General features: G+C 36.1%; 1 protein-coding gene across 2 annotated transcripts in view; it reads left to right on the top strand.

The window, feature by feature from the left end:
* Nucleotides 1-24014, top strand: part of SLC16A7 (solute carrier family 16 member 7) — an 81246-nt gene that overhangs the window by 39578 nt on the left and 17654 nt on the right. For both annotated transcript variants that reach the window (XM_059847011.1, XM_059847013.1), the window contains one exon: nt 7172-7414. In XM_059847011.1, coding sequence (XP_059702994.1) covers nt 7201-7414 — 214 coding nt within the window. In that variant the 5' untranslated portion in view covers nt 7172-7200. The remainder of the gene's footprint in view (nt 1-7171; nt 7415-24014) is intronic.

Genomic DNA, 24014 nt, shown 5'->3' with positions numbered 1-24014 from the left:
TATTCTATTGACTGTCTTTTTGAAGTAATTAAAACAGAATTGCAATCACTGTGGTTGGAATTCATTTCACTTAACTCTAGTTATGTAGGTGTTTAGTCATCCAGAGTAAGCCAGTCATATAGGTTTCCCTTAAAAACAGTGGAAAAATGTAGTAACAGAAGAGATGATGAATAGAAGTCCAACTCATGACTGTGACTGTGAATGCAGATAATGGATTCCCAGGAGAATGTGGTAGTACAACATATGAAGTTTAAAATAAAAAACAACTAAAAAACCAAACCCAGCAACAAAAATCAAATTAATTAAAAATACTGCATTAATATTAGTTTTGACACATTATGTTAGTCATCTCACTACTGACTTAGCAATGCTCCAAATCTGATTTCAATGTTATAACAGCTCCAATATATTTACAATATAATTTTCCCAGATGGAGGTTCCAGTACTGTAAAAAAACCTCACTTTAGTTACTTATCTAGTAATAACTTTTGGCTGTAGTGCAAATGGAATTTTAATTACACTAACAGCATAATTTATACGTTTTTGCTTTTTATAGGGCAGTATCTTTCAGGACTCACTTCTGTGTCAGTAATCCTATTTTGAGTCTTCTAAGGGGAAGAAAGGAATTCTTCTTGGTCAAACTGAATTAGACCTTCAAATACACTCTGCACTGGTGTGGTTTCAGCTTGATTATTGTGTGCAGTTTTGGTCACCACAATATAAAAGAGACATTAAACTATTAGAGAGTGTCCAGAGGAGGGTAACAAAAATGGTGAAAGGCTTTGAGGGGATGATGTGTGAGGAGTGGCCAAGGTCACCTGGTTTGCTCAGCCTGGAGAAGAGGAGACTGAGGGGAGACCTCTGTGCTCTGCAAGTTCCTAGTGAGGAAGAGGAGGGGCAGACACTGATCTTTTCTCTGTGGCGACCAGTGAAAGACAGAGGGAAGGGCCTGAAGTTGTGTCAGGGGAAGTTTAGGTTGAATATTAGAAAATGGTTCTTCACCTAGAGGGTGGCTGGGCGCTGGAGCAGGCTCCCCAGGGCAGTGGTCACAGCACCAGCCTGAGGGAGTTCAAGTAGTATTTGCACAAAAATCTCAGGTGCGTGGTGTGACTCTTGGGGTGTCGTGTGCAGAGGTAAGAGTTGGAGTTGATTATCCTTGTGGGTCCTTTCCAGCTCAGCAAATTCTGTGAATATTCCCACAGCCATTGGGAGCTCAGATCTGTGATTATCCTAGTATAGCTCAGCAAACAGTTTTTGCTGTAAGATCCAATTATCAGCCCAGTCGATGCTGTTCCTAAGAATCAGTCCAGACCCTAAGAAGAAAGAAAGTTAGGGGGATTTCTCATTTAATTTTTTTTTACAGCATGAGCTTTTTCCCTCTTTTCTGCTTCCCTCCATGAAGCCTGCCTCTGCCAACCTCCTAGACAGTTGGAACAATGATCTGCAAATGTCTGCTTTGGATGTGTGAGGGGCTCTCATGTTCCCACACTGCTTCAAGCACTAGATTTGTTACTGCTTCAGTGGGATGACAAGTACACAACAATACAGATTTTGAGCTGCAAATAATTACATTTTTGTTTCATAGATACAAATATTTAGAACTAGTTCCTTCATCTGCTCTTCAAGAAGAAACAAAATGTTTTGTTTCCCAATAAGCTAGTGATGTAGACTTAAACTACCTGTAGATATATTTTTAAGAATGAAGTGAAATAGGCTTAAGTAACAATGGTGATTTTGGGATTATTTTTGCTTAGACTTTTAGCAAGAATAGCAAACGCCAACGTTAGGCCTGTAAGTACAATTTAGTGTAATATATTATATGTAAGTTATTTTATTGTCACATAGAAGTCTGGAAAGCATTTACAGACATGACCCTTAGATTCAAGCCTGTAGGAGAAACTTTACAAAACCCAACATCTTTCGAAACTGCTCTCTAGCCTGGGCACACTTTTAGTATTCTTGGTCTCACACAAGGTATATTTGTCCTGAAGATTAAACCCTAGTGGAAAAAAGGCAGTGAGTTCTGACTCTGAGTGCATCTTTCATCTACCTTGGTTTTATTTATCACATACCCCTTAGCCTCTGAACACAGACAAAAAAGGAGACTATTTTCCCATTTCAGGGTAATGTGCCTGTTCTTTAATGCTAGTTACCAGAGCTCCTCAGGAGCTACTTTGCCTCCAGATCTGAGCAGTTAGAACTAAAAGCAGAGAACAGACTTTGTTGCTACCTTACAGTCTTTGACCATCTTCTCTTTCTTAAGAAAAAAACCAAAAAACACCATCACAAGTAGGAGCAAAGCCTTGTCACAAAACTAACAAGATATGTTTTTTCTTCAAAGGCTCAAAATTGTTTGCAAGATTATGACAATAACTTATAGAAGTTGGTGAGGAAACACCATTTGATGAGATGGTACCTGCTAGTCTGCCATCCTGCTTAGAACTCATTAAAGAGGGGTTAATGAAAATTGAAAAGCTTACAGCATTTAAGCAAGAATCTTTGATAAGAGTATAATTCTTAACTCACTATGTTCTAATGCTTCTACAAAGTAATTTATTTCAACTACAGCAGTGTAATTAACATGTATTACGGGCAAGTTGGAGCAGCAGACTATTCAAACCTATAGAGCAAACATTGTACCCCACCTGAGCTCCTAGCTCTAGTATTAAGCGGTACAAATAATCTGCAATGGCTACTTAATGAGATTCTAAAATACACACATATTTAAAGATCTCAGTCATAACTCATGTCCTATTTGGGCATTAGTCTATGTGCCAGCTCTGACACTGATCTTTGGACATGAGGCTTAGGTCACTCAGTCTGTTATCACATTTTTTTCCCACGTCTAAAAGTGGATTATATTTCTCAGCCACCTCACAGGGATGTTATAAGACTGATTTTGCTTAAGTTTGCAAAGCTTTTTGCAATTCTTGGCTTACTGTTTGAAACTGGAGGGCAGTACACAAATGCAAAGTATTTCTACTATCCTAACAGCAGCTGGGGACAGATTTTTCACATGCCAGTTCTTATACTCTGGGACATGTGGCTGCTGAGTCAAGTGATGATGGGGCACATTAAGGACAAGGCAGACAAAATGCAAGCAGGAAAAGAAATAGTTACTCTAACTTTGCAGAAAAACAAAACTAAAATGCCCAGTAAAATCTGAGTCTTAGTAAACAAGAGAACGATATAAACCCTTCTCAGAAGGGTCTTTGACAAGCTGTTGTATTGATAGCTGATTCTGGCAGCTGGCAACTGCAGAATATTAATGAAGCATTGCTAGGCACATGAGCACTTTAAACAGGTTGATTATAACTGACTGAAGGCTACAATGCATGGTATCAAGATACATTGTTGGTAGCATTTGCTCTTAGTTTGACCTTGCTTGCTTGGTACTTTTTTCCTTTTTTCTTTCTCCCTTTTTTCCTTCCTTTCACATCCATCCTTTTTCCCTTCCTCCTCCTTCCTATTTTTTCTTTGTCTCTTTTATTCACTAGTTCTCATATCCCTAGTTAAGTTCAAATGTGATGAAAATGGCAATAAAAATGTCGCTTATCATATGTTATAAAAGTGTCCTCTTGTTCTCTCCTGTTATTTGTTAGCAGACACATGCAGCTCCTATCACAGTAAACTGCATGCTTGTTCACTGCTTACATAGATGGGATTTATACAGGGGAACTAGAAAGAGCTTAGGAGAAAATCCTTGTGCACGTCTGACTCAGGGTATGTAAAGGCTGAGGAATCTCTGTGTATTTGACAGCGAGAAGTGAGATTGATGGCTTCACTCAGGACCCACTCCAGTCACTATTCCCCTGCTGCTTCCCTGGGAGGGGGCAGGCAGTGTTCCTCGCCCACTGCTTGCCTATAAAGGCATAGGTACGGGCAATGCTCTCTTGCTAGCTTTAAGCACAGCACATGACAGAATTCATATGACTGACTAAGAGCACTGCTGGTGTTCTTTATTTACTCAAGTACTGTTTCTTTTTTTCTTAATTTGGTCTAGTACTGTGTCCTTCATGTGAACATCATCACACATACTTGTTCTTACGATTTCTGCCATATTTCTTTTTATTCTTCACAGCCCATAATAACCTATAAGAGTTTCTGAAAAGGCATTTTGATTATCACTGCTTCATTCCTCCATCTTTTGCTTCTTCCTTTATCAACATTTGTGTCTACTAATGTAAAATCCTGGTATTTTTTGGGTGCTGATGGATTTTACACTTGTCATAATACTACCTGTATTACTCAATTACTAGTTAGACTTATGTCAGAGCTTGGTATATTAACGGGTTAGATTTCTTTAGGAGGGATTAAATTTCAGATATTGCAGGAGGACTTTAAATGCAGATTTTACAGGAGAATACCACTTTGGGTCCTGAGCATGTATGAGATGTTGGATCTAATGTTTGTGAGAAAACGAACCCTTATTTTCCCCTTGGTACGAATGTGTTGGTTTTTTTTTTTCCTCTTCACTTTTCATTGACTGGAGCTAATATTGGCCATGATGATCATAAAGGAATATCAGGGAAGCTATTCTTAGCTCTACCTTGTGGAATAAACAGGAGGTGTGAGATACTATGATCCAGGCTCTTCTTTGTGACAGCATAATGCCCACTGTAGGGTGGCAGACAGGACGGTGCAGTGGCCTTTGCACCAATTTGCCTCTAGGCTATGGCACAGGAGCAGCCAATGTCCCTTGGCTTGTCTCCTTAATGCTCCTGTAATTTACTGTGAAGGTTTTAAAGGGAGGAAAGCACTAAACTGTCAGAGCCTGCTCTTCTACCCTAAAGGGGTGGATATAGTGGGATCTCTCCAAACTATTAGTGACATTCAGGAAGCTTCAGCATTCTTTTAACTAATGTGGTGGCTGTGACTTTTCAAAGTGCTTTTGTATTATTTTTAGGAAAAGGAGTGCTTCCTCAGTAAATCGATAAGCCCGTTCCATTTTTATGAAGAGCAATGTGTTGATGTTGTTTGCTATCACAAAAATTCATAATAGCGATAGAAGTGTTGTCATGTGAATATTAAATATGAAAACAAATATGCTCAAGCCTTTGAAGTGTAAGAAAACAATAGTTAACCTTTTTTCATGAAACAACCAAAAGTTTTCTCAGATGAGCAGAACAACAGCTTTTCTGGGATAGATGGCAAACTCTCATTCTTTACTTCCACGGCAAACTCTCATTCTTTACTTCCACTTAACTCACAGAAATAGAATACTGCTTTTTATGGCAAATTTAAGGTTTTGTGCTCTTGAACAGGCAGTTGATCACTTTTATTTGTGCTCTAAGTTACAGTGGGCTTTCTGAGATACTCTTCCTTCTAATGTATCTCTATTAGCAAAAAGAAAGTAGTGTTTAACAGTGTTCAAAAAGTTAAGTCTCAGCAATCAGAATTGTTTCTGTTTGTCCAACTTGTTCTAGTGACAGGCCCAGGTTTTCCTCTCTGAGTTTTCTCAGTGAACTAACATTAAACTGAGACTGGGATAAGCAGAATCAAAGTACATACCAGAGGTTCTTTCTGGACATGCATATAAAAAGATTTATATGCTCTGTATACAGAGCAATCGATACCTATTGCTGCCAGCAGGAAATCTCTGTTCTATGGTGCAGGAGCCAAACTACCCGGGCTTTTAAAATTTTGCCTTAAAGTCTGATGTTTTAGTCATAGATTTAGCTTTCTTCAGAGGTGTGCCAGCTAATGAGATTGTAGCTGCTGTCTCCAGTCAGCTTCAGTGAACTGGAGAATCAAAAGTACACTGGGTTTCTATCACAGGGCTAGCCTAGTAGTAGGTAATCTTAAAAACAATATTTTGCTTGTTTTGTGGCATATATAGCATGCAGTGCTACATGGCATTTACCCTAAAAGTACTTCAGGCACTATCCCAAGACATAAGTATAAGCTGACACAGTTGGGTTTTTTCATTTTTGTCACTCCTACTGCTAATGCAGTTTACTGTGAGAAATTGGAATTTCTCTGTGCTGATTTCTTCTGTGCTGTAAGTGGCACAGAAGAAATCATGTAGAGGCTTGCTGGTAATCATAAGCATAACAGCAACCTACTCACTGTTATCATCCACAGTTTTGGATACTAGTATGGCAGGAGACCAGTCAAGAGTAATCAGTTGCCTAAATGCCCAAGAAATAAACAGGGAGGAAAGAAGAATTTGCAGTTCGTGCTGTATGTGTAGGCTGAAGAAACCACAGTGGACTCTAGTTCAGTGTTTAATTATTATTATTATGGGATTTGTTAGTGGAAACAATCTCAGAAATGAAAAATGGATTTTCACCGCTACATATTTTCTAGAAAAGGTAATGAAGAATGTAAAAAAGGTAAAGTTTCAGATATCAGGATGAAATTAGCAATATGAAATTTATTTCAGGCCTTAGAAGTTTTGTGTGGATTTGGGCTGCCTGAATGTGTTGGCTACACCTCTTAGAACCACTGTAAAGTATCATTTTGGTGGCAGCTCTTAAGATCAACTCTAAATTATAGAAGAGCTGCGGAAAGCTTCCTGATGTCTTCTAATATGTGGAAACAACAAAATTAATACCATCAAGCTCCACCTTGTTCCTCAAGTAATATCAACATCAAAATATCAAAATCTGAAGAGTAAAAGATGGAATTTTAATATTAGGTATTTATTTTATGGATACACAGGGAATTTTAAATCTCTGCTTAGATCTCTGCTTTTCAGATGTTCGCAATTTGTTCCTCTCTGTTGTTGATGATGATTTTGCTGCGGTACCAATAAATCTCACTAACACTTATTTATACCATTTAGTTATAATTTAGGTGTAGCTTTTTCCCATTGTTTCTTCACTGCACTGAAGATTGCAGAGCTACATAAATTAACCCACACAAACTAGTCACTTTGCAATAAGTGACTAATTGCAAATACAACTTCAGTGACTGAGATGAGTGATTTTTAACAATTGCCACATATTGACTAGGCTATTGGAAATATTCTTGCCACAAGTGTTTTTGCAGAACAGCTTTTGCTTCTAAAATCAGGTACTCTTGTTCTGTGGTCCCATGAAAGCTGGAAATCGCTCTTTCCTCCAAGGGTTTTTTGTGTTCCCTGCAGATGACTATTGAATAATGTAGTTTGATATGAAAAAAACAACAAAAAAAAAATTGACAATCTGTTTCTTTCCTTGTTTTTCAGTCTAATTGGAGAAGAGACAACGACCAAAAATGCCACCTGCAACAGGAGCGCCAGATTACCCACCTCCTGATGGGGGCTGGGGATGGGTTGTGGTCTTTGGGGCTTTTATCTCCATTGGATTTTCGTATGCCTTCCCCAAAGCCATCACAGTGTTCTTCAAAGAAATACAAGAGATCTTCCACACATCATATAGTGAGATAGCTTGGATATCATCAATAATGCTTGCAGTCATGTACGCAGGAGGTAAGACATTCTTGAAATTAATAAATAACTTTGCTTGGTTGTTTTCTTCATATGGTCTGAAAGCATTTTTTTTTTCCTTTGGGCCTTTTCTTTGTTCCTCTACCTAAGATTTAGGTAATTTGGATAAAAAAAGATTTTGCAATCTTTCCCTAAATTCACAATTTTTGAGAGTATAATTTCCCAACAAATCAATGCCCAAATAATTTATTCTGGGTCTAGGGGTAAATTTGGTCAGTTTCCACTGCCTTGGTGAGATTTCTCAGTTCATCCAATGATGAAGCCTAATCACAGAAAATTATTACAGCAATGAGGATTCATTCATGAGACACAGATATTCCTCTGTAGACAGGGGGTTTATATCTGGTCCATATTTGTCTCAAGAGTGATGTTTTAGACATGCCATTTGTATGACAGCTAAGATGCAGACAGTCTTGTTCTTGGGACTGAACAGTGAGCATAAATTCTCTGATACCTTTTTTCTTGTAAGCAAGCAAGCAAAGAACAAGACAGATGTAAAAGGATTTTAAAGTATAAAGCTATGTTTAAGAACTAAGTGTCAAATCTGCTTTGACAGGCTTTGTGTCTATCAACCCCGGAGACTAACTTGTTAAATTCTGCATGGTTTCTTCATTTTATCAGAAATTTTTTCTTCTTTAAGTACGGGTGAGAGCTAGCTGCTGCTTAGGCAAAACACTTAGAGAGTTCAAAGGTGTGAATTCTGTTAATTCAGGCAACAGATCCAGTATTTCCCTTTCTTTTAAAGTTAAGAGTTAACCACCTGGAGCATCTGACTATTTGCACTGATGGAGCAATTAAATGCATATATTTACAAACATGGGTTTATGTGTATGTACATATGTGTGAATGTATAGACATAGAGACTGAAAACACTGTGCTGATAGCACACAGATACTGAAACTCTAATCACTGAAGAGTGTCACTCCAGTATTTTTCAGAATACTCTTACTTGTGTCTGTGTAATAGTAAAGTACAATGTTGTCAGGTCCAGCAAGTTATCTATTGAGGGGTGAATGAAGTGTCATTTCCAGCATGGTAGTTTTTTTTTTTATTTCTTATTTCATCTTCCCTAAGCTCTGATGCATGAATGGCCCTACCTTACTTAGCAGTCAGGGAAGTAAGGAGCATGCCTACAAAGAGGATCAGGCTATCTGGATTGCTCTCTCCAACTACCTCTTTTTCCCTGTCTGACTACAATCATGAAGCTGGAGCCATCATAACATTAGCTTTTGCACCTCAGTTGATGGGATGGAAAAATGGGTCTTTTTTCAAATTTTTCAATCACAGAGACCTAATGAAGATGTCTTGACAAATGGTATCAGTATCAACAAAAGTATGCTATTGACATATTTTGATACTATTTTTATTCATATACTAATAGAAAATTGTGAGTTACTCACAAGCTGGTGGAGAAATTTAAAGGATTTTATAGGACCAGTGACAGTAGTCAAGTGAATTCACCAAAATTCACCAGATGAAGAAATAACCTGAAGCATTCAAGAGTGGAATGAAAGAGGGTATATCTCCTCACATTCAAGTCCCCCCTAATGGAGCACTTTCTTAAAGGTGCATGAGTACTTGCACTGTGGAGTGTACCTGAGTAACTGTGGAAACCCTTGAACAAGTGTTGAACCCATCTTCCCATCTGTATGGGAAGAACACAGGTGTTGAAAAGCTGGATATTTTTTTTGCTTTCTGTATGCTATGACTTGCTGACCCTGAGCTCCTTTAACAATGTGAAGCAGGTTTGCTCTATAGTGCAGGTGCTGCTGTGTTGTGTTCTCTGTATAGCATTTCACTTATGTCATTTCTGTCAGGTCAAAGTTCACTCAGGTTACATTAACAGTGCACGTACAAATCTCAGGACATTTAGCTGTGGTCATTTTTATCTGTGAGGTTCAATGTGCACAACTTTTCCTATTAAATACAAAAGATTCAGTATTTCTGCCTTTTCTCGAATACTACTTTGACTGTTCTGATTACCAGTTACTAACTGGTAACAAAAGTTTTTGCTATTCATTCTGCTAACACATATCCCATTTACTACAAAAATTATCAGCACAGGAACAGTAAGCAGAGTTGTTTAGACATCTTGTTACAGACTCTTGGTTTTAAAATGCTAGGAATGACAACCCTGCCTGATATAAACACTCTTTGAAGCCAAAGCTTCTCTAGGACCACTTCCTAAAAACTAGGCCATTTAAACAATCACTGGCAGAATATGAAATAGCAATCCGGAAAAACATTTCTGAAGGAAATCACTTCATTGTTTTTACTGTCAGAAGGTGGTTTGATTCTTCCTTCACATTTGATGTGCTGTAATGGGAAATACACGTTCAGGGCACAAGTACAAGGTGTGTTGTTTACTATGAAGTGTGATACGTGCACCTGCGATGAACACTGTTCATCATGCTACTAATGAAGGTAACCTGAAAACATCTAAGATCTGTCATCCTCATTACAGCATAGCATTCAACCTATTAATCATCACTGTGGGGTCAGTGAATAAGTTAGACTATGTGCAGACACTTTTTGCTTTGGAGGTTACAGCCTCTTGCAGTAATTAGCAGGCATCTGTGTTTCTGCAACAAGGTATTAACTTACCTTTCAATGCCTCAGAAAAAAGCTCCAGTAAGGAGCTAAAAGAATGTTAATTATATTTATCACTTACTTCATACTTAGAATAAATGGCATTAAATTATAGCAGACCATCTGGCAATCCATATGGTCTCCTGCAGTCCTGGTTAATTCCAGCAAATAGGTCAAGCACAGCATTCACCCTGTTAGGAAAGCATCAGGCAGAGGTGACAAATCTGATAAATCAAATCAATATGAAACTAATTTTCTCTCTCAATCTGGCACAATATGCAGTTTCATACTGTTTTCTGTTGTGTTTTAGAGGGTTGGTTTGTCTGTTTTGTTAAGCTCTCTATTCCTTCTTCCCCCACCCCCCAACCTTTTGATGTTTGTTAGAGTTTACTAAAAAAGCATCCCAAAAAGCAAGATCCAGTGATGTGATTAAGGTTACAAGTATTGCACAGCCTCTACTGTTCAGGCCGTGCTTGATAAAAGCATCCTCTGGAGAAGAGCAGTCGTTCAGTCTCCATGGTAACTCCTTCTTCTGCCTCTCTTGAGCAGAGACTGTCAATTGCATTAAATTAAGGGTGATGGGTTTGTGATGGATTCCTACACCCAAGGGACTGAGATTGGGACCACCAGACTTTGGTTACTGGAGGACGGAAGCTGGGATAAAGTGGACTTAGTTGAGTTATCCTGACAGCACAATCTGCGTTCCTGCATGTGTATGAACAGATATGCGTATAAAATATATGTGCATGTATGTATTCTTATGTATATAAAATAAATATATGTATGCATATACTTACAGAGTCATTTTTCTGCTCTAACACACAGAGAAATTAAGGGATTAAAGAAAAAGATCAAGTACATTTGACCTCAAGTTCTCTTAGTTCATTCTTCTCTTTTTCAAAACTTTACCTCTCACTTTGTGCAGCGTTATCAGCCAAAGGTGATTAAGGAGCTTCTTATCAAAGTTTGATCTGTTTCCAGTAAAAATGTTTTCATTGCTTTCAGTGTGGGTTTGATAGGAGCCACAGTGGCAGCTATGAAAGCCATGTGACAGGTCTGGTGATTTCAGACAGAGCTGACCTTGAGTTTTAGATTTCCTCAGGGAAAAAGCAGTTTGTTCACTCGCTGGTCCTTAACTCTTTTTCTGTTATTTTTCCAAGGACAGTTTCAGTTTGCGGTTTTTGTTTCTTTTGTTTGTTTGTTTGTTTTTTTTCTCAAAAAGAACTTTTTGGGTGTAACATTGGGTTATGAAGATTAGCTTGAGAGCCGATAAATCCTTCAGGCCATACCCAGCTTGAAGGGTTTATTACCCATCCACTGAAATGTGGGACTGTCTTGCTGATCTGAAGTTCAGAAAACATTAAAGCTTCATTTAAATTCTGGATAATGTTTCTGAGCAAATAGTTGAAAATATATCTTTAGACTGCTTTTGAAGAAAGATGCTATATAAGTGTATGGAGTGGCCATTAAAATTTTTCAAAACATGCTTATTCTTTAAAAGTGTAGCACTTAATATCTTCCCTTCTCTTCTGTACTGCATAAGATATTCAAGTCTGAAGTTAAGTGTTTCCAAACAATAACTAAGCCTTGAAGGATTTTTCATGTGACAGCACAAAAGTAACCTATAGACAAGTCCTCATTTTGACTTTGTCTAATATTAATTTGGAAAATAACGTATCATATGGAATGTTCAAAATATTTGTGATTTTATCTCAGTGGGTGTTTTCGTGATATTGCTGTGAAGATGAAATGGCGTGCACAGTGGAGATGACAGTTGTGAAATCCATGTAACACAAACAACAGATGGTTATGGATTTTTACTTTTGGGCAGAACCTGGGTTCCTACACTTTTCTTCCTTCCTGATAACATTTCTAATTTCAGTATTACAAATACTGGCACAAGGAATTCAGTGGCCATCAATATGGAGATTGAGAAGCTTTCTTGAATTGACCTATCTCCTTTGTTGTCAGGGGCAAATGTTTTTCCCCATCAGAATATGCAAAGTGTTGCATTTTAATAACCTCATTTAGAGTGCCCTCCTTGAAAGCAGAACTTACTAACTTTCTGAGTTCCTCATGGGCATAAGGGAATACTTCACATTTAGCCTGAGATATATGAAAAACATCTATGTCAAGTTAATTTGAGACTCCCAGATAAAGGAAAAGGAGTTGTAATGAGGTTTCATAAGAACAGAGCATTTTGACTCTTAGTAGCAAATGGAGATAAGAGTAACAAAATATTATAAATATACATTAGTTCGGTTCTTAAAAAACAAGACCTGAATGCTAAAGCCTGTGAAGGGTAATACAGCCAGGTCTTGTATTTCTTGCAAGGCTTTGAGTTTTAGTAAAACTGGACGTTGTAGGGTAGTGTTCTGCAGAAGCAATGCATGTTTTAAACAGAGATGTTTTGAACAGAGATGTCTTCCTAGATGTTTAGAAAACACTCTAAAATGGTCAAGGGAAGAAAGGTGAAAAAAACCCAAAAGCGTATCTGTTGTAGATGGTTTTATACATTTTCTTTTCAAGCAGGTTTGTCATCTTATGTACGGGAACAAGATGGTTTTTTTAGTCTGTGACTTGTTACATTTTGCTGAACAGATAACACCTAATTGCTAAATATTCAGTGCCTTTTGGGGATCCAGTTTTGTCAAGTTTTCATGAAAAAAGGGTTTTGCTGGGATCTGGATACACTTAGGAAGCCAGTCTCAAGGCTAAGGACGTGCTTCCACTGAGAGAAATAAGGAGGTTTTTATCTTTTATTGTATGTTTGTGTTAATTTTGAGTAATTGTCAGAAAGATGTTACATGATACAGAGTTCCCACTGTGTTTCTACAAACTTCTTTTGATGTTCCAACCATAGGGTATTGGTCATGGTTTGATACACACGATCACCTGGGGTGTGCTTTAGAGGTGAACATGGCAGTGCTCAGTTAATGAATGTACTTGGTGATCTTGGAGGTCTTTTCCAAGCCTAACAATTCCATGATTCTATAGAAATATTTGTGGTAACTTAAATTTAAATAACTTGAGCCTTTTACTAAAACAGGTCTCATTTACATACAAGTAGGCAATGTGGATTACATAATGAACATTAATTAATAACTCTCCCTTTGTAAGACTTTGTCTTGATCTTAATTTGGTTTTACAGACAGGGATTTCAATGAGTAAATAAGTATTGACAGCTTTTTTTATCTGCGAAAATGATGCTTTTTTGATTTCCACTTAGTTTCAATTTATAGGTCAAAGTCTAACAATAATAAATAACATGCGTCATTTTCTAAGGGTCTAAAACTTTGGGTTTGTTTAAGAAAGGTATCAAGGGACAAACTGAGGCCTTTGATATGTTCATTGAGCTTGCAAAACTTTGAGGAAAGAATGCTTATTTTGTGAGCACTGCAAATGTTGGATTAGTTCCCATATAGTTTTTCAGTGGATCATACAATGGCTGTGTTCGTGATGTGTGTTGGGTAATTCAAAGGTAGTGAAACAATGGTCTAACACAACTGGGAACCATGAGACATTTATGCAGATCCCAGAGAAGAACTGTGGGGAAGGAAAAGTCTGTGTATACCACTGTAGTCACCCAGCACTTCAAATGAAAGAATAAACCCAGCACTTTACAAAGAACTTATTATAGAAATTTACTGGTCCATTGTTTTGGAATGTCTAAGAACTATTCCCTTGTTTATTTTGGAGAGTATATTCAAGGAAAACAGAGTTGTACTGATATGTTTAGAAGATATTCTAAGCCAGTATCAAATGGCAACAGCTGAGACATACTGTGATTCATAAAGATACATAGTTCTGCAGTCATTAGCAGAGGTGAGTGTGCCAGAGACTTTGTGACAGGTTTATGGTGATGCCAGAGGAACAGCAGAAATAAAAAAAAGTGATGGTTTAGAATGTTTTTTATGATTGTATTAAGTACTCTTTAAATTGATTTACTAATTTTGAAGATTTTTGCAAAGACCGCATGACAAATGTGTTTAAATGTGTAAACAATATGAAACATTTTTTAGGAGTCAAAAACCTTTTAATCTAATAGTGAGATTCTATTGAGACTCTGTACATCCAAGAATACAAAAAAATGCATCTTTAGTAGGTAATACATGTTTTGTTGGTGTATATAAGCAAAAGAAAATCTTAGTTTTCTTTTCCACAAATTTTGGCAGGTATTTTTTCATTGTCAAGAAACAGCTAAGTGTTTACATTGCAGTTCTGCCTGATTTTTGTTTGGGGGAATATCTACTATGACATGACATCCAAATGAAAGAATGTGATTAAAACAGGAACTCTACTGTGAAATAAGACATTGATTTCCTCATATAGTTCAAACACATCTTTTAGCAGTTTCTCACTGATGATGGGAATGTGTGCCCATTTGGTTTTCTATGCATAATACTTCGAAACATGTACCGTTAAGAGGTTTAACTTTTAGAAAACTTCCAAGAAAGTAATGGTATCCTTACAGCTTTTTAGCAATAGTAGCTGAAGATAATATGAACAGGATTCATGTGTTTCAGCAAAGGCACTTACATCTGATCAGTTCTCTAGACATCTTTGTTGTCAGTCAATAAAGATGGGTATTTCTGATTCATTCCTTCTGAAGCTAAATGTCCAAAACACATCAAATACAAAGACTTCTTTGGCTTTTGAGTGCTAAAAGAATCTAGAGGTAAAGTTGAAATTTTGCACAAATCTGAGTTGATGTCACCCTAATGATTGTTGCCCTATACTAATGTGATTGTTGCCCTACACAATGTGATTGTTGCCCTACACTAATACATTATATTTTGCTACCTAGAGACCTTGAAATCTAAGAACATTCTTATTAGAGATACACACCTGCTGTTAGGGGTGTTAAGCTTGTTGTGTTTAAGGTTTGATTTTTCTTTAATCTTCTTGTATGTTGAATGAGTTATAATTCTCCCAAGTTCCAGTGACACTGACTCAGTTGCACTGCTTTTAATCCTATTAAAAATACCTGGTCATTTTAACAGTTCCTTTGAGCTTGTAAATCTTCTCTTACCTTGCAATGACTTTCCTCATGCCTGTAATTCCCTTTCTTCTATAAGCAGATAAGAAAAAAACACAACTGGCTTGTCTAATGATTGTCTAGGTTTACATTCTTCTGTAGTTGATTATAAGCTGATAGAAATCTGTAGATCTGTTATATTTTCTTATGCTCTGTGAATGATTTAAAAATTAAATACAGTTCAATCTCTTTGGAACAAGATCCCCAAACACTTCCCTTATCAGTATCAGCTGGCAGCACCAACTTTGTCATGCTGCAAACCTTACTCATGCTGCTTTCCTATGGAGGAATCCTTTGCTTTTCCTGGAATAGAACTTACCTGACTGAAATTTGTAGTTCTTTTAAAAGGATTGTTGTGGATGAGTTTCTCTGTCCCACATGTATTGCTTCCAGATTTGCAGGATTTCCCAAGAACTCTGCACCAGCTTTCAAGATTGGACTGGCACAAGAGAAGGCAGCAAATGTCCTATTTGGCCTTCCCTAGAAGGTGGGGTAATTTTATGTCCTTGGGAGTAAAATTTCACTCAGAAAAGCTTCTAGAGCAGTGCTACTCTAAATTATTTTAATTACTGGCATGTCCCAACTTGCAAAATTAATCTCTCCATCTTGTGGCATTGCTAAGCTTTAAGTGTATTTATTAAAATGAATGAGTCTTTTATTACTTGCCTCATCAGAATAGTTGTAATTTTCAGAGCAGCAAGTAAATAAACAAAGTGCAGGAGGTTTTACTTCTCGATATTCAACTTAAAGACTGTCTTTAGAGGAACTATACAATCCATAAGAAACCAAGACTCCATGGGTACCAAGAATGGGTACCATGGAACTTTTGATTAAGGAACATAAAGGTTTAAAGCTGGAGAGAAGGAACACCTTCCTTGATGCTGTTACTCTCTTGTCAGAGACATCTAAAATAACTGCCTGGGACTCCATTCCAAGTATGGGCATTGGTGCTTATCCTGCAAGAAATACTTCATTTTAAATACCTTAGTGATCTCATAAAGTTCTAATTTAAATTAATTTTTTTTCACCTACCTTATGTCAACATATAAACATGTTTATATATTTATGCAAATGTGTTCCTCGTTAGGTGTGTTTGCAACATCAAGATTTCTTGACAGTGTACTTTCAATGTCTTATGTGATTTCAGAGGCATTCATTAAAATCTTATTTCTATTTATATTCACCTTAAAAAGACATGATTCATAAATGATTAATATCTTTTCCCTCAAACAAAATATAAATAAAATATAGAATACTAGCTTTGAAGATTTACAGGATTTGAGCAAAGCTGGTGGTATTCACTTTATTGAAGTAATCATTGGATAAAACTTCTGACTTTTTTGTTAGTAAGCTGATATCTGCTTTGTAAATGGAAAACAAAAATCTAAGGACACAGTACAATTTGACCTTAAGTATGAATCCCCTAACTTTGATTTTAATTTATTGGATTCCACAGAGCTCCAGTGCTGCAAAGTTCTCTGAGAAAACAAGAATCAGGGACTGTGACTGTAAGGATTATTCACTGAAACAACAGATTCCGTAACAAAACATTTCCAGGTAGTGAGCTGAAATTGTATGAGCTCACATGGGAAAAGAATGTAGTCAACCCTGGAAATGTTGACATTGGAGCCTGTCATGTAAGGGGCTCAAGCCCCCTTACATGAACAATCACTCAGGGGACTACACCTCACAGAATGAGATATGGCAGTTCATCTCAGAGAGGGCCTCAGTGTGTGTTAGGTGACTGCATATACAGTAATAAACACCACTTTGGGCTTATACTAAAATAAGAAACTGTAGAGTTGCAAGTTCCCTATGACTGTTTGGTAATGATATGCAATATGATACCTAATAACCATGGAAAAAATGTTTGTAATTATTTTGAGCTAAGAGGAAGAGTTAGTTCCTGGTAATGCCACACAGTTATATTTTTAATTTGTTTATTTATATGGCAGAACACACTGGAGATATTTCAGAGTGAGTTTTTTGAAGAGTTTTAATTTAACTGAAAATTCTGAGGCTTGAAATTTTTATTTCAGCTTGGGAATAAAATTCATGTTAAAGCATAAAGTTGGTTCATGCAATGCTTTTTTAATTTTCCGTATTGTTCCTTAAAAATCAACTAGCATGCCACATAATATATGTGGGAGTGATTCTCTTGTCTTTGACACAGCACCATAGTTTATACCTGTGGAAAGAGTGTGCAAGGTTACATTTGCCGCTGTGATTTAGAAGCTCTTCATATTTACTTACTCAAATGTAAACAGTAAGCTGAGTGCAAAGCACTTGACCCTATGCTCAGAGAGCCAGAGCTGAAGTGGCAAATGGGGTTAAGACAAGAACAAATTTGTATTTTGGAATTTCTTCCAGATTATTTCACCTGATGTTGTAAAAAAATTACCTGACGGGGTGTTCAGATATACACATTGCCTAGATCAAAGTTCTGACCAATTGCTTTCCAGTAAGAAGTATTAAAACTTACTAAAAGAAACATAGTTCCTCTTGTAGGAAGAAACATTACTTTCCTCAGTAAACCTCAGTAATATTCTCCTCACAGGCACACATGGTAAATCTTTGCAGAACTAGGTATATTTCATTGGATTATTTTAATATGTTTTTGCTGAAAAATGTCAGCATAATTCTTTAGTGGAAAGGTGGCTCCAGAAATGCATGATGCTCTGGCAGTATCTGTAATACAAATGATGAAAAGCCTGTATTTTAATGGGCACTAATTTATTTTGAATTTATGATGCATCACAGTCATTAGAAGGAAGCTGCTTTACATTACTAGATGGAGAAGAAGGTTTCTGCCAGTGGCAGGTTGTTTTATTTCTTCACAGCAGGTAAAAAAACCCTCCTTGTTCAAAAGCCACACAAATATTATCTCCAAGTGCAAGAGGACGGGACTAGGTCACCAAGCCCCTTCATGTTGCTTTTTGAAGCAGAGCTCAAATACTCCTTTTTCATATAAGCAGGGCTGATCTAGACTTTCCCACCCACACACTTTCAGAAAATCTTGTCTATGGAGGTGCATCCTCTGCTGCTACAAGGGAAAGAACTATCTAGACTGTGTGAAGAATGCTATGAACTTTTTTTCCTCTCTAGTCCAGACAAAATGCAAACACCATAACAGCCTTTGTCCAACTCCCTCATAATATATTTCTTTTCCACCGTCCAAGTCTCAGGCTTTTTCTACTATTTTTTCCTGACACTTTCACATCTAACTTGGTCATATTTTATTCTAATTTTGATTGAGTCCACAAAATAAATGGCATGTGACTCTACACAGAGAACAATTTAAAAATTTGAAACTGCATCAAGTAAAGCTTTTTGTAAAGCAGATGGAAATCTAAAAGTGACAGTTCAATGGCAAATTCAGCTCTGACGAGAAAATGTATGTGAGATGGGTATGGGAATATGCAAAGGTAAACTGACATCTACTCAGATATAAAGATTTAAGAAATGTATCTGATTTCTCCATCAACCTCATTGCATAGAGTTATTCTGAGGCATGTATTTGTCCATAAAAGGCTAGAGAGATGCAAGGAAAATAGAATGAGAAGTTTTTAGAAACCACTCTTAAATTTTTGATTATTCAGTAAATATTTTACTTAATATTATTTCTAGAAAGCAGAAAACCCCATTTTAGAAAGCCCATTTAAATATGGGTTGTTTTAAATTTAAGCAAATTGGAAATCATAGGCTCATGGAATGGTTGGGTTTGGACACTTTCAGAATTTTGTACATGTTGACTGAGTTGTCTTCGAAATTTCCACTTCTTTTAAGTTTTATTAAAGGCTACTAATTTGAGCACAGCTGAAATGAAAATGCATTGAAAAAATGAAAAACATCACATAAATCTTGTTATTGTTCTTGATCAAGAGTTATTTTGATAACTTTAGGCTGTTCGTTATTCTAATTTTGATTTTCTTTTCTTCATGTTTCTAGGCATTTAACCTTATTGCTTTTAGTCGTTTTGACCAGGAAGACAAATAGTCAGTGTTTTTTTACTTTACATATAATTCTATAATTTAACAGATTCTTTTCAGTATAAGCATGTGATATTTTTTTCACTTGTCTGAAAACAAGGGAAAAAAACAAAGCAAATGAAGCTCCACAAAAGGTCTCAGTTTTAATTGGCAACTGAATGTATTTTGAAAAACAGTGGGGAAAATGCAAATTCTGTGTTTAGTATGATCCTATTAATACACTGCCCCTGTCCCCATTTACACTCTAAATAGGTGCCAAAAACTAATGAGAATGCTTAGTTCCCATTTTATATGGTATCTTTAAAACACAGATAAATTCCCTTCCCCCTTCTGTTTCTTTTGTCCTTTCTCTTCCCCTCACTCTTCCCTTTTGCCTTTTCCCTTTTCCTTTCATGTTCCCATTCCCTCAGCTCGTTGGGAGCGTGTATTATTAAATATTTATATTATTACTAAATATAATGTTTATTATAATATCAAATTATTTAGAAATTATCTAATTTATGGTTTGTAAAGGAGTTTGGGAAACTGACACACTTAGGCTTCTAAATGTTAGAACTTAAAGATGCCATATGCATTTTACCGGATATTAATAAAAAAAATTTAATTAAAATGATAAAATAATGCTTTAGGCTTTTTTTTTTCCCTATAAAATAGAGTTTTAGCATGATGATACTAATGTGTTAAGTGCATTTGGAAATAATCTTGCAATATTATTTACAATGACCTAAATACGGTGACTTGTATGGACACTTCCAAGTTATAAATACGTACATCCAAATTTATACTTCTCATCACATTTACTCTAAGTATGTAGATGAGATTTAATGATCCACTCACCATCCATAATTCACAGTAACAGGTCCACAGACACACATAGGTAATAGATTTCAGTATTTTTAATTTGAAGTTTAATTATACGGTGCAAAACTGAGAGCAGAAAGGAATATGATAAAGGAGCAACTGAAACTGAGAGGAAGCAAGTGTCCTGTGCTTTCTCTGAAATTACATATTATTGCCTGCAACAGTATATAGGGAATAATTTCTAAGTTGAGTTAGTCATAATATTATTCTGGAAGAAAACAAATAAACTGTAGGATGGGGTGCAGGATGGGAATGGGATATTGCATGAACTTTAATATGATAGGCAATTTGTAGAAGACAGAGAAATCCAAATGACAGTATTAATCTTAACTGAAGTTGGCTGGATTTTCAGTGTAAATGCATTATCTGAAAAATTTATTGGTTTGAGTTGGAGAGAATACATTCCTAAGAACTACTCAATAGCCTGGGCTATTGTATTTGTTATGACTTTTTCCTCTCTAAAATTCTGGTAGGCAGAATTGACAAAGTATTATTCTGCTTCCAGGAAAAGTAGCCAGGGATTTTTTAAGGGTCATAAAAATAGTGAATGATAATAGGGAATAATAAATAGAAGGTGGTGAGTAATGAGCATCTACAATTATTGTGTTCACATGGGCATGCACACAGAATTTTAGAAAAGGCAGCCCTTCCTCAATGAGGAAGGAAGAAAGAAAAAAAGGAAAGCATTTGTAACTATACAATAACATGGTTCAGGAAAAATGCCTATGAAGAAATAAAATAAATATTTGCATGAACTCTTCAGTTTGATGGGTTTTCTGGTTTTTTTTTTTTTTTTTTTGGGAGGTGGGTGGAGGGAGGGGGTGTGTCTTTTTTAGTTCCCAAAAGTTATCTCTTAGAATAACTACATATCTCTTATTTTCAATTTGCTATAATTCTAATTTTTACAGTGGTACAGTGTAACCTCTGTCTTTTTTTTTCTTTAGTTTTTTATCTGCAGAAAAGTGCTGCCCCTAGGTAACAGCAGAATATACAGAACTTGTTTGGCAATCTGGTTCATAGTCTGGTTCATAGTTAATAAACTGTAAAGACAAGTTTGATAGCTTAAAATTGTAATCTGCTTTGGAAAGGCAAAAAGTACTAAACACTGAGTCTTCAATTAGAAATTTTTTATTTCTTTGAAAGTGAAAGAGTGAGTTCAGAAGGTTTCAGGTGAAAAATATTTATAAATGGGATAAGTACCTTCTATTATCTCTGGAAAAAAAATGTTTTTATTATTGAGTCCATCAATCAGATGAGGGAAAGCAGTGGGGTTTTTTGTTTTGTATTTGTGTGAGTATGTAATCTCCATGTCTCGGCCTAGAAGTTTTTAAATAAGATTATTTTTGAGACAGAAAAACTATTAGATAGAAATTCTGGTTAGTTATAAATAAACCTCTAGTTTCTGAGTAGTACTAATTTCCCTTTGTGCCCTCAAAGTAAACCTATTAGGATTTATTTTAAATATTCAGAAATGGGATACTTTCAGTTAACGTACTCAAACACAGATATTGCAAAATTGAGCTTAGCCTGTCATTTCAGCCAACTACAGAGACAGAAGGATAACACTCCAAAGATGATACCTCTTAAAAAAAACCTACTACACATTTTATGAGAGCATTTGAGTTATGCCTCATGAAATTTCAAATGAATCCCTGAAAGAAATGGAAATTTAATTTATTATTACCTTGTATAGTGTATACTGTTGTAGATAATTACATTTACTAATATTTATATATTATTATTATTATCTTTACTGTATTTCCAGGGGGGGATAGTGAATAAGTCCTTGTTTGGTTTTTCATTTGAAGAACAAGTAGCTTGTAATGGCACAGGTTTATTGTACATTTAACAGTAATATTATTTAAGTGAGATCCCCAACATATTTTTTGAGTCAGAAAAGCTGTTTTAACTTTAGATTCATGCAAGCCTATGACATCCTGAGGACTTAATTGCTGTTAAATACTTAGCTTGAAAATTCATTGTCTTTTATTCTGCAGAAAACTTTCATTAATTTTTCCCAGTACCTCATTATTTGCCACTGAATTTTCTAATGTTCATGTTGGTACACTACATGCTCAATTTACAATCTGGTTGCTTTGGTTTTCTGTGAAGAAATGAGCATTTTTCTGAGAAGATTACTTTCAATGCACATATCATGCACTGATGCTATTTCGCTTTACAGAGGCATGCAGGATGTTTTTGAAAAAAATATGTGCTTGGTGTTACAGGGTCGCTGTTAAAATACAACTTTCTTACAGGTGCTTGTGTTCCATCTCATTGTTAACTTGTTCCCTCCTTTCTTCTTTATTGTTTATTACCTTTTTCTAAGTTGAAAGTAGTTTTTGAAAATATCTATGCATGGGCTTCACTCTACTCCGCGATGCTGAAGGTAACAGGAAACCAAATATAAGGAAACTTTTAAAAAATGCTGAAATATTTTTCTGCATCTTATCTTTTTTCATGATAAAGGTGTCAGTATGAAATTTGGGCAGTTAATTTTAGGCCAAAGCTTTTTTAGTCAGTGATCATCTATGTTTCTGAAATCTGCTGAGTGTTCAGTAACTCATAAAATTACACTAATTTCCTATTAAATATGATGAAGTTTGATATTGCTCATTTCAAAAGAAATGTCATAATTTATCTTAAAGTCTTCTGCATTGTGATCAAGTGTTTTAGCCTTTCATGAAAAAAATTCTGCAGCAGAGCATGCAAAACATAATTAATATAAAGCATTGATACATATCCATGTAAATAATAATCAGCATGGCTACTCCTTGATTAAAAACTGGGCATTTTTCCAGCTTTTTAAAATTCATAGTTATAGAGCAATTTTCAAACTTGAAGACATTTTCTAAATTACATGGTCCATAACTCCATACACATTTGCGCCCTAACAAACAAGAAAAAAACTTGCAAGCCAAACAAGAGCTTTAATCAAAATATGTAAAGCCCGTGATTCGTGTCTCTGATGTATCGCCAGAAAAGCACAAACACCAAAGCAGATCAAGTGATGCCTCCATAAAAGCAATACATTTAGAGCAAGTACCAGCACCACTGATCACTTATTTTTTTTCTCCTGAACATCTCAGGAAAAGGCAGCTTATATTTGCAGTCAGACATATGTGTTTCTGACTTCAGCACTTCACTTCAAAACTTTCAGGTGTAACCTTTTTGGGAGGAGAACCGCGAGGAAGAAGCCAGAGTTGAGCCCTCTTCCATCAGTCAGGATGCTATGTGTTACCACACACACAATTACTGCATTCCTTATAAACCTCCAAGGAATAGATGAAGGTCAAATTAATGTTCATTAGAGATCAAAAGATAAAAGCTTGATGGAATACAAGGCTCCTTCAGGACACCAGTGAGAATGTGAGCATTCAGAGTAATGACACTGAGGAAATGCAGCTAAGAGCAGGGGAAGTGGAGAGCCAAGTGTGATGGATGCTTGAGCAGCTGACTGCGTCTTCCCTGGCAGGTTGAGCTTTTAGCTGCTGAGCTCTCCTATCTCATAGTTTAACAACCTTAACTCGTTGCTACACATTTCTGTTTGGTGGTATTTACTGCAAGAGCATATTTTCTCATTGCTTTTTATCAAGGTTACTGTATTATCTAGGTTTATGGAATCGGTGCAGCCAGTTGTAAATGTTATATGAAACAGGAAAAAAAAATGCTGCCAAATGCAGAGGAACTACTGAGAAAACTTTCCAAAGATTCTCAAACTAATTTACTTCACTTCTGTTACACGAGCACATGGGATGTGTCAGAAATGCAAGTTACCATTCCCAGAAACATGATAAAGAATACAAATGTAAAAAATAATGCAAAATTAGTTGCGTGACTTTTTTAATATTTTTAACTTTTTCTGTCTAAAGCCTGTCCAAGAGTACTAAAAGAATTTAGCAAAAGGCTTTTCAATGAGAGATTAAACTGTTACAGAATGCATAATATTTTATCTTAGTCCTACTTGAGCAAAACAGCATATTTTGAAAGTATTTTCCAAGTTAATTAACAGGTTTTAAGCATTTCGAGTTGTTTTTCCTCTGAATACCAGAGATAGGATTCCATTAGCAGTACTAAGAACTTGCTTAAAGCCTTTGTTATTGAA

Source organism: Haemorhous mexicanus, chromosome 5 (genome assembly GCF_027477595.1).
Source record: "Haemorhous mexicanus isolate bHaeMex1 chromosome 5, bHaeMex1.pri, whole genome shotgun sequence".
Lineage (NCBI taxonomy): Eukaryota > Metazoa > Chordata > Aves > Passeriformes > Fringillidae > Haemorhous > Haemorhous mexicanus.
This window is presented reverse-complemented; position numbering and strand designations above follow the sequence as displayed.